Source organism: Oncorhynchus mykiss, chromosome 12, assembly GCF_013265735.2.
Source record: "Oncorhynchus mykiss isolate Arlee chromosome 12, USDA_OmykA_1.1, whole genome shotgun sequence".
Lineage (NCBI taxonomy): Eukaryota > Metazoa > Chordata > Actinopteri > Salmoniformes > Salmonidae > Oncorhynchus > Oncorhynchus mykiss.
This window is the reverse complement of record NC_048576.1, coordinates 79,538,666-79,550,709: the sequence shown is the minus strand read 5'-3', so window position 1 is coordinate 79,550,709 and position 12,044 is coordinate 79,538,666. Positions and strand designations below refer to the sequence as shown.

General features: G+C 41.8%; 1 protein-coding gene across 1 annotated transcript in view; it reads right to left on the bottom strand.

The window, feature by feature from the left end:
* Positions 1 to 4,808: 4,808 nt before the first annotated feature.
* LOC110538549 (transmembrane protein 104) overlaps positions 4,809 to 12,044 on the bottom strand; it is a 75,802-nt gene continuing 68,566 nt past the window's right edge. The window contains exon 10 of the mRNA XM_036938635.1: positions 4,809 to 8,797. Coding sequence (XP_036794530.1) covers positions 8,034 to 8,797 — 764 coding nt within the window. The 3' untranslated portion in view covers positions 4,809 to 8,033. The remainder of the gene's footprint in view (positions 8,798 to 12,044) is intronic.

Here is a 12,044-nt window from a genome sequence, read left to right as displayed (position 1 = left end):
TGAGCCAGCCAGTTGAACAATCATTAATGCAGATCACATAATGAGTAGTGGAAAATACAGACAACTCTTCTGCAGGCCTATTGCATGTGTCTGAGGATGAGTCATTATATTGTTAACTGAGCCAGCGAAGGTTTGGGAAGGGTCTACTTTCTAACTAACCACGTGTCACTGGCCCTGTGCTGGGGGAGTACTGATGAGGCCAACCAGGTCAGCGAAAAATACTAATTTGATCCAATTAAAGCAGTGCAGTCAAATTCAGTAACACCCCTCTTCCTTCCCCTCTTCCCCTCTCCATCCAAACATGGTATAAATCATAAAGACATTAAATAAGCTGTGAATAAATTAAGCCAAGCAAAGTTTTAATTTCCAATTACAGCTCCACCCTCAAACACACACACCCATATACAGTGCCTTCAGAAAGTATTCACACCCCTTGATTTTTCAAAAATGTTGTTGTGTTACAAAGTGGGATTAAAATGGATATAATTGTATTTTTTTTCAAAGATCTACACAAAATACTCTGTAATGCCAAAGTGGAAGATTCTTACATTTGTAAAAAAATAAATATATGAAAAATAAAAGACAAATATATCTTCATTAGATAAGAATTTGACCCCCTGAGTCAATACATGCTACAATCACCTTTGGCAGCGTTGAGTCTTTCTGGGTAAGTCTTTAAGAGATCTCCACACCTGGATTGTGTTCTTTTCAAAATGTCAAATTGGTTGTTGATCATTGCTAGACAACCATTGCTAGACAAACATTCACTGTCTTCTTGGTAAGCAACTCCAGTGTAGATCTGGCCTTGTGTTTTAGGTTTTTCTCCTGCTGAAAAGGTGAATTCATCACCCAGTGTTTGGTGGAAAGTAGACTGAACCAGGTTTTCCCTCTAGGATTTTACAAGCATACCCACATTATGCAGCCACCACTATGCTTGAAAATGTATATATGGAGAGAGGTACTCAGTAACATGTTGTACTGGATTTGCCCCAAACATAAAGCCTTATATTCAGGACAAAAACATTTTTTGCAGTATTACTTTAGTGCCTTGTTTTGGAATATTTTTTATTCTGTTATAGTCTTCCTTCTTTTCACTTTGTCAATTAGGTTAGTATAGCAGTGTAACTACAATGTTGTTGATCCATCCTCAGTTTTCTCTTATAACAGCCATTAAACTGTTTTAAAGTCACCATTGGCCTCATGGTGAAATCCCTGAGCGTTTTTCTGAGTTAAGAAGGACGTCTGTATCTTTGTAGTGACTGGGTGTATTGAGACACCATCCAAAGTGTAATTAATAACTTCACTACGCTCAAAGGTATAATAAATGTCTGCTTTTTTAATGTGAGGCATTGGAAAAGCTCCATGGTCTTTGTGGTTGAATCCGCGTTTGAAATTCACCGCTCGACTGAGGGACCTTACAGACAATTGCGTGTGGGGTACAGAGATGAGGTAGTCATTCAAAAATCATATTAAACACTACTAAACACAATTTTTGCAACTAATGTGACTTGTTAAGCAATATTTCCTCCTGAAGTTATTTAGGCTTGCCATAACAAAGGGGCTGAATACTGACTCAAGACATTTGAGCTTTCATTTATAAAAATTAACATCATTTTTACATTATGTGGTATTGTGTGTAGACCAGTGACAAAACATCTCAATGTAATCCATTTTAAATTCCGGTTGTAACACAACAATATGTGGAAGAAGTCAAGGGGTGTGAATACTTTCTGAAGGTATTGTACATGAATGGCCAGAGGGTGAATTAAATGACTGTGTCGCAGCCCTGTCAAGATTGAAATTCAGCAGGAAGGTTTATTATGACCATAAAAAGAGGGATCTGTTGTCATTGACAAAAGACTATGGAGGATCTTAACGTGACACAGAGAGTGGAAAAACATGAAGTGATGCCAGGAGACCACACACACCCTCCAATGACACTTTCTTCCCAAACTCCGCCACATGATGACAGGAGATAGATGACAGCGATAGAAATGACACAAGTTACAGAAAATTAACATTTAACTAGTGATTCATGCATTCTAAACAGTCATCTGAATATGAAAAAGTAAACGGATTAGGTGCTTAATAGTATTGTGAGGGATAGTTTGACAGTTGTATTTTGTCCAAACCAGGCCGTTCCAATTGGAAATGTTTCAAACCCTCATCATCAAAGGGTTTCTAACGGAACATTATTGGTCTTTTGAAACAGGAAGTGAAATGTAAGTACAAGTGAATGTTAAATGAGAACAGAACTTCACCATAGAGTTAATTTCAAACATCTGTTCTTTAATTAAGGTTCAAAAGGTCCAGACAAACAAAATGCTTTTATTTCCTTTTCGAAACAGAAACATAGGAATCATACAATTGAAACATTTAGAATGAGCATTGATTGAATTCACATACAGGCAAAATCATTGAAAACCATTATGAAAACCATTGTAAAAAGAACAACAGTTGAACTTATGCAACACAGTGAATTAAAGGTACTACATGTAACAACTCAACAACGAACCGTCTCTTGTCAAATTGACTGGAGCTAGCAAATCTCGTTGTCAAATTGACTGGAGACAGCAAATCTCGTTGTCAAATTGACTGGAGACAGCAAATCTCGTTGTCAAATTGACTGGAGACAGCAAATCTCGTTGTCAAATTGACTGGAGACAGCAAATCTCGTTGTCAAATTGACTGGAGACAGCAAATCTCGTTGTCAAATTGACTGGAGACAGCAAATCTCGTTGTCAAATTGACTGGAGACAGCAAATCTTATTGTCAAATTGACTGGAGACAGCAAATCTCGTTGTCAAATTGACTGGAGACAGCAAATCTCGTTGTCAAATTGACTGGAGACAGCAAATCTCGTTGTCAAATTGACTGGAGACAGCAAATCTCGTTGTCAAATTGACTGGAGACAGCAAATCTTATTGTCAAATTGACTGGGGCCAGCAAATCTTATTGTCAAATTGACTGGGGCCAGCAAATCTCATTGTCAAATTGACTGGAGACAGCAAATCTTATTGTCAAATTGACTGGAGCCAGCAAATCTTATTGTCAAATTGACTGCGGCCAGCAAATCTTATTGTCAAATTGACTGCGGCCAGCAAATCTTATTGTCAAATTGACTGGAGACAGCAAATCTTATTGTGAAATTGACTGGAGACAGCAAATCTTATTGTCAAATTGACTGGAGACAGCAAATCTATTTGTCAAATTGACTGGAGACAGCAAATCTTATTGTCAAATTGACTGGAGACAGCAAATCTTATTGTCAAATTGACTGGAGACAGCAAATCTTATTGTCAAATTGACTGGAGACAGCAAATCTTACTGTCAAATTGACTGGAGACAGCAAATCTTATTGTCAAATTGACTGGAGACAGCAAATCTTATTGTCAAATTGACTGGTCTGTGGTTGAATTGACAAGAGATTTGCTTGCCTCAGTCAATTAGCCAACATTTCAATTAACTTTCAGTTTTTAAACAACTTATTGGCTGACCTTGGTTCAATTATTTGAATTCCATTTAGTTTTTTCTGTGAGCTCAGTAGGAAGTTGTAGTTTCCAACAGGCCAATATTCTACATCGTTTAGTGCAGAAAACGTGGTAATCAACTACAGTGACCATAATCCATTGCATGCCTACTTGTCTGGTCTGTGTGGGGCATACACAGAGGGAGAGAAGAGAAGAGACAGAAAAACGCATGATAGAGCAGTTGCGTGAGGTATCTCTACCTGAAAATACATGATCTAAGTGAAGCTGCTACTCTGTTATTATGCATGTCACTTTAATAACTCTGCCCACATGAATATATTACCTCAATTACCTCGACTAAATGGCATCCCCTGTGTATAGCCTTGCTATTGTTGTTTTACTGCTGTTCTTTAATTATTTGTTACTTTTATTTCTTATTTTTTTAGGTATTTTTCTTAAAACTGGTTGGTTAAGGCCTTGTAAGTAAGCATTTCACTGTAAGGTCTACACCGGTTGTATTCGGCACATGACAAAATTTGTATTGGTATCAGCAATCATAAAATGTTTTTAACTAGGCAAGTCAGTTAAGAACAAATTCTTATTTACAATGACAGCCTACCCCGGCCAAACCCTAACAACGCTGTGCCAATTGTGTGCCGCCCTATGGGACTCCCAATCAAGGCCGGTTGTGATACAGCCTGAAATTGAACCAGGGTCTGTAATGACGCCTCCAGCACTGAGATGCAGTGCCTTAGATCGCTGCGCCACTCGTGAGCCCTAAAAGTGCCTTATTTACTTTGAAGAATTACAAAAAAATATTATTATTATGTCAGATAGCAGCTCCATATAGATGAGATGACTTGGAATGAAATAAAGTCATCAAATAGAGCTAATGTAATATACACGACGGAAATATTTTATTAAAGTAATGTGAATAAATGATGGTTAAAATATTATATGTAGTAAGGGGCAGTCTACCGTCATGGGACTTTAATTCATCGTTTTATTCTGTGTTACAGCATTCAACCCACATAATGCATAGTGCATTTGTTTTAAAAATTTGCAAAACCTAACCAACCCCAAAAATAAAATAAAAAACACTATTTTGACAAGAGCCAGCCCATCTTTTGTTGGCCAATAAGGTTGCACCATTAGAATGCACATTTTGTGTGGGCCCAAAAAAACATTTTGGAAAAAATATTGTGAAAAACTATCATTCCACCATTAAAACGTTGATATATTAAGGAAAGGTTCCGAAATTACAATGTTAATATTACATATATCTCTTTAATACTCACAAAACTGTCTCAAAGTCACAAAGACGAGGCGAACCCACACTTTGGAAGACAAGGATATCCCAGTTTATTTTGAGGAGACATTGGTTGTCAGTTAATTTAACTGGCTTACATGCAGATCTTAACTGACAGGCTGCTTAAAACAAAGACGTGCCAGGAAAAACAACAGTCAACAAATGAATGGAAACAATAACCCCGGGAAAAAGGCACATTTCACAACTCCAAATAAGAGTCAGACATACGCATTTAAAATATTTTCAAAGTGACACATACACTGACACAGAAGAATACACACACAGACAAACACTCTCAGAAACAGTCAATATTCGCTTGAAATCTTACTTCCCCAACCCAGTTCAAAACATATTGCACATTTGTATTGAAAAGAAGATGAGGAAAAATAAGAAGAGGAGTAACTATCCACCACAATCTGGAAGCCTTAAAGGAACAACTGACTACTGAATTTTGGAAGGAGCTGTATGCAGAAATGTACTGTTAACAATAATTACCAGAAGGAACACAAGATTGAAGAGAAGGAACCCAAGATTGAGAGAAGCAGTGTTACAGAAATAGTCAGCAGTCTTTTTCTGTCCTAACACACACAATACCAACAACATGCAGAGGTCTCTCATTCAATAGTCACCAACAATCCTGTACTGCCATCAATATGCTACAATGCATGACTATTAGTCTAATGCATTTTAAATAGTGTCAAGCTGTATATGTTGATGGGTTAAGAATACCATTGAAGACTGTTAGATAAATACCATAGTTATCAACCCTTACAAACATCTTGATGATAAACCATTTGCAAAAGTCTTATGTAAAACACACAAAAGGTCAAACCCAAGGCAATTATGTGCAAACTTGTGCAATGTTGCAGGTGCAAACCATGAATGGCAATAAGTATTTCCCTTTTTGAACAGGAGTGTGCTCATGACAGCCAGCTAACGATACACTTTAGCTATTACTTTAGCACTTACATAGTAAAAGAAAACCACTATTCTAAATGTGACCATGTAATATGGAACCCTACACCACAAAACATGATTTACATTCCCCAACAACAATACTGTTTCACAAAGGTATGACTCCTGTAGTTGGGCTCCAAACTTGATGACAATAATGGGACATAATATATATTCTATAGAGCAGAGATATAAATAGATATATAGAACCGGAGGATATGACAATGAGGAGACAGAAGCGTATAACGTGGACATTAGCATGAGCTGAGCTCAGGGCGAAGAGGCTGTACCCACGTCTGGTAGTAAAATCTAATTAGTCGATCAAACTGAGCTACCAGGAAACTGTATTAAAACCTCAAGCTGAGAAATTCTCGTTACGAGCGAGCACGAGACAGATGGTTAAAATCAAATCAAACATTATTTGCCACATGCGCCGAATACAACAAGTGTAGACTTTACCGTGAAATGCTTACTTACAAGACCTTAACCGGCAGTGCAGTTCATGGTATGAGAAAACCAGTGATTGCAAAAAGAGATATACTGGGACTACTGTAGAGGCATCTTTGTGTGGCACAGTAGGCACTGTACCAGCTGGCTCCTGGTGATGTAGCCAACATAAACCTTCCTGTGTCCATTGATAACTTTCTGGGGTCAAAGTTCAACAGAGAGCAGTCGGGTGCTGACATGGAGTTGATGAAAGGCTGATGATTTGGTGGTGAACAGTAAAACATGAGGGTGGTTTGTGTACAGAGTTTGAACTCAAGATCGGTCTCCTGATGACCAGAGACGGAGCTCTGTCATCAGGCCCATCAGTCAGGGATCTGTCATGGACAAAGGTTCATTGTTCACAGGGAAGACAAGGAGAACTGAGGCAGAGCCACCAGTGAGGAATGTAGAAATGCCAGCCATAATAAACTGATTATAACAGATTCATTTAGCTTGCTTTCTTCACCATCCCAAGTTCATTTTAAAGCCACATTAAAGTCTCTCTGCATTGCCATTAGGAACAGGAGCGTTGAGTTAGTTGTCAGGTTCTATTTTTCCTCCACTGAGCTCTATCCATAGTTTCAGCATATTCTGTCTTTAGCCACAACACTGTTTCTGAAGGTCTAGAGGAACACTGACACCTCCCTGCTCTATCCTTCCTTCAGTTATTTTGGATTTAAAATGAAGCATTTGGAAACAAGTTGACCAGCTCTTTGTATATGCTTAAAAACAGTGCTGTTGTGAAGTGCAATGCCTTGCTAATACAGTCTGATTGCTCAGCTTGTATTTTTCTACAGAGGGACACTGGAACAGAGTGAACAAGGTCCTCTTCCTTGTGTTCCTACATACGGTAGCAGCTTTCATACAATCACGAGATATTTGGTCTCTTCCCACAAATGGTATAGATTACTCTTAAAAGGGGTGATCTGCAGTTGATATAATAATAAATGTATGTGCCCATTGATTATTGAAGAATATAACTTGTAAATGCCTCATCCGCTTAGTTCAACTCTCACAACTGATCAGTACCTATAATATAAGCTTGTTGTACTCCAATGTTGTAAACAAAGTAAATGTAAATAAACACTCTATAGCCTCAAAACATGGTTAAAATTATAATTGTGATATCATGGAAGGTTAGTCCTTGCATGCATAGCTTGATCTATGAATTTGATAATGATTTACATCTCCAGCCTCAACCTCAAGCTTTTTACCGAAACAGGGACTGTTTGTAAACAAAGTAAATGTAAATAAACACTATATCGCTTTAAAACATTGTTAAAAATATCCTTTTGATATCATGGATGGCTAGTCCATGAATTTGACAAATGGTTACATTTCTCCAGTCCCATCCTTTTTACTGACACAGGGGTGGGGAGGACACTTTATAATGGTTACATTTCTCCAGTCCCATTCTTTTTTACTGAAACAGGGGTGGGGAGGACACTTTATAATGGTTACATTTCTCCAGTCCCATCCTTTTTACTGAAACAGGGGTGGGGAAGACACTTTATAATGGTTACATTTCTCCAGTCCCATCCTTTTTACTGAAACAGGGGTGGGGAGGACACTTTATAATGGTTACATTTCTCCAGTCCCATCCTTTTTACTGAAACCGGGGTGGGGAGGACACTTTATAATGGTTTCAACTGCTGATTACCGCTGTAATTAAAAGGGTTCCCATGCTACAAGAGCAGCATAAAAAGGCACACCGTCCGACCTGTACCATGTTCTGGAAGGCCTCAGGTAGAGAAAATGTAGAAATACAAGACACCCACACAGAGAAACCGGTCTTTCACAATCAGTCCGTGTCCTCATTTCTTGGTGTCCTCCAGGATGATGTTGGCTGTGACAAACATGAGGCAGAAGGTAGCCCACACCACTACAAACCACACCCAGAAGGTGTGGCGGAACGGGGACTGGTGCTTGTTGACCTCGTCCGTGCCCAGCATAGGCACCAGGTGGCGTCGGCCAAAGTACACCAGCAGGGCGGGGATGACGTACTGGATGCCCGTGCCAGCGTAGGCGCCCGTGATGCCCACCAGGGACTCCAGGTTGTGGGTGCAGAAGGCCACGATGATGGGCGGAACCAGGGTGATGAGGGGGAAGACGATGCGGTCAACCACCCAGGGGTAGGTGCCCCCGTCGCGGTGGAAGAGGGTCTTCCAGTTGTTGCGCAGCGTGACTGCGATGATGGGAAAGTTGGTGCTGATGGTGAAGACGGGGAAGAGGCCCAGGAAGTAGCGCAAAGCGGGGATGTCCAACACGTCACAGTTGTCAGTGAAGTTGAGGGTGTACATGTCGTGTAGTAGCGAGCTGTCGAAGCAGAAGATGGCTGTGAAGGAGAGCAGGCCGTAGAAGCCAAGGATGAGGACATAGTCACACACCACCAGGGTACCCACACGCCTCTTATCAGAGATGGGCGTCACCAGGGAGGGCAGGGAGTGCTGGCACATGAAGGAGTAGACACACACTCCAAACAGGTTTGGCACCCCAGAGATCTGGGCAATACGGGGGTGGCCTTCGCCCCGGCCTTTACCAATACGGATCAGAGCCAGGATAATCATCATGGTGAACGCTGAAAGACACACAGAAAAACAGCAGGTACTGGAGTTAAGTGATGTGACGACACCAAAACCGTGTGTGTGTACGACATTTCAAAAAGTTCAGCTCCCACAGAGGGACTGTTATAGCCTCATGCAGTTTAAATCAAGGCTCCCTTGAGGCTATCTACTAGGAGAGTTGAAAGGGAAGCTGTTACGGTAAAATAAAGCTCAAATTTCCTTTCATTTGACTATTTAGACCAAATCAAACCCATATTTTACTTGGTTGCATGCAAACTAAAACACAAAAATCCTCAAGAGTAAAGTATAATATTTAATGTAAAAAGTGAATTAAATTGTAAGCTAAATATTGACCAAATCTATAATAAACCGACATCATCTCATGACAACAGTAATAGGATTGGCCAAGTAAAGAAATGAAATGGAGGCATTTAAGGATACCGATAATAAATATAAATTTTTATGACATTCGACTTCGGGTCACCCGGTTCACATTATTGTATATTTCTGATGCCAAATTGTGATCCGGTGCATGCCAACTAGGCAAAGCTACACACTGCTTAATCCCTGAATGCTTTTGATGGGTCCAGATATTGCAACATCCCAGAGGTCAGATTAGGGCCAAACCTCTGGAATGATCCCTTTATGTAGCCCTCCCCTAATCCACCCCTACCTTTCATTATAGCACCACTGTTTTTAAAAATACCTTTTAAAGGGCAAGCCTTTTACCATTGCTAATCTGAAAGCGATTAATGTTGACAAGGCAAGATTGTTTAGGCCCTAATGGGCTGTGGGAGAGTGCTGAGCTGGCCAGGACGGACACATAACTCAGCTTCCTCCTCTGTCCTCCATGCTGCTAATGCCTGAGCATGGCCATCCAGGTAGAAACACAAGCGTGCATCCGTCAGCTGACTGCAGAAACAATATGCAGTCCATCTAGTTATGAACTAAACTCCCCCCCCATCAAAGGGCAGGAAGCTTTATGCCTCATGAGGATAATACTGAAACCACTTAGTAAGATATTGCCTTCCAGCTGCCTGATCCAGAAACTATCCCGCAGGCAAAGACTACAGCCTATAGGAATGCTATGGATTATATACAGTATGTGAAGGCTCTCTGACTCTCAGTTCATCCAACCCAAAGTCAGCAGAGGTTGAAGGCTGGGTGGTACAAAAGGCGTCAGCGTCTCCACCTCATACTGTTTGTGCAAAGGCCATCCCCAAATCGATTGGTGCGACTGCCTCTGTGGCTGTTGGGCTGGGCGTTACTAAATCAGAGCTTTAAGCATGCCAGTCTTGTTAAAGGCTCAAGAGTCCTGCCTGCCCCCCCCCCCCCCCCCCCCCCCCAATCTCCTCACCTTCCCAAACCCAATCAGGCCATTAAACTGGGAATCAGTCACAGACGCACTCCACGGCCCACTCCTCAGCTTTCATCACACTCACACGGGGTGACGTTCAGAACGCACATTGCTTCACTACTCACCCCACTACACCATCCCACTAGGATCCCACTTCAAAACACACCCACACAGCCCTGTGTAGCTATGCAGGTTAGAGTAGAGCCAAAGCGCTCTTGTACTTGCCGGCAATATCTCAACATCCATCTGGGCCCAATTGTCAGGAGAGGCAACCCATCAGTGTCAGGGGGGAGGATGGATTGGCTCTTTAGATAGGGCCTGAGTGAGGGGCCAGCGGATTATCAATTCATCTGCAGCTACTGGGGCGGTGGGAGGGGGTATAGGGAGGAGACGGGGGAGAGGGGTGCCACCAGCAGCCTCATCCTCCTTCAAGGTCTCTCACTAGCATCAGGTGAGGTCGGGACAGGAGTGGAGTCCTCTGATCCACAGGTGAAATATTCCAGAGCTAGCAAGGGGGGAAAGGGGCTGGGAACGTGGAGTTTTAATCTGCCCCTATTAATCAGGTACTGTGTGCTTCTGCCGTGGCACTTTAATGTATGTCAGGGGGATGAAATGATTCACTCCAATTACAAGGACAAAATGTTCCGAGGGGATGGGGGAAAAACGACCAATGACAGAGGTAGTAGGATAGCTAACAAGTAGTGGGATTATGCCTTCGGAGAGAACAAGCAGAAATAAGACGAGTTGTTAACTAACAGGCTAAATGCAAACATCTTAATTTTACTAATGTGATTACTTACTCATCTTAAAATAGGACAAGATACTCTTAAAAACAAGTTTTCCCTTGTGCTTTGTGTGGACTTAGTTTGGGGTGGACACTGAGATAAAGATGCCCAGCAGTGGCCAAAGCCCCAGACCTGTTGAGGATTACAGCTCGGATAGTCAAGATTTAATGGATACCTGGCCTGAATCCATTGTCAACATTGGCTCAGGACAGGAGAAGCAGCCAGAGCAAAATCCAGTTTTAACACATGTAGAGAATGGGACAGTGGGCAGTGGACCAGCACTCAAGGACATCGGCAAATAAGAGCAAATAACACCTTCACAACAAGTATAATCCCCAAAGACATCACGTCAAAACATATGGAAAAACTATGCAGATGAGGTCAACACTCAATGTGCTAACATGAGCCACATTGGGACTCTGAGAACACAGTATGTATTGTAGTGACGTTGTCTTTGTATCTTCATCCGACTGGACATGAGAGACTGTAGGTGGGGATAGTTATCAGCTGTCCCTCTCACTTCAGGCATGGAACACAATGTGCTGTATGACAGTCTGCCTGCTGTACTCTCCCTCTCTCTCCCCGAGAAGTAATGTACATCCGCTGTGTGTGAAACAGCCATCAAAAGGAGCCGTCCCGCTGGTCATGACAGAGGACGGACAGCGGGAGACGCTTCTCCTCTATTCCCTGACATTAACGGTAACAGGCTATACAGGAAGGAACATGGGCGGAGGGCGTTTAATTAAGAGTCTTATAGGACGGGACGCCATGCACGGCTAGTGTACAGATGCTTAACCTTCACCAGAGCAACAGGTCTTTTCTCTGCCAGCAAGGCTGAAATGTTAGGTTGTCGTGGTACAACAAGCACAGTGATTCATCACACTCCCCTCTTATCCCCTCGGTGAGGCCCATGGAAGCCTGGAGGAAAATGGCACTGGTATTTATGTTACAGTCTTCTTCATCTTGATGTATCTGCCTCTGATGCCGGAGCCCAGCGCACTCCTCTCGGCAGGGTTTGAACTGTAAAACCCCTGGTGACACGGTCGGTGACTGGCTATTTTATGAGGGAAGGGCCACGCTTTAAAAAGCTGATAGAGAACTTTGCTCTTTTCCCACCAT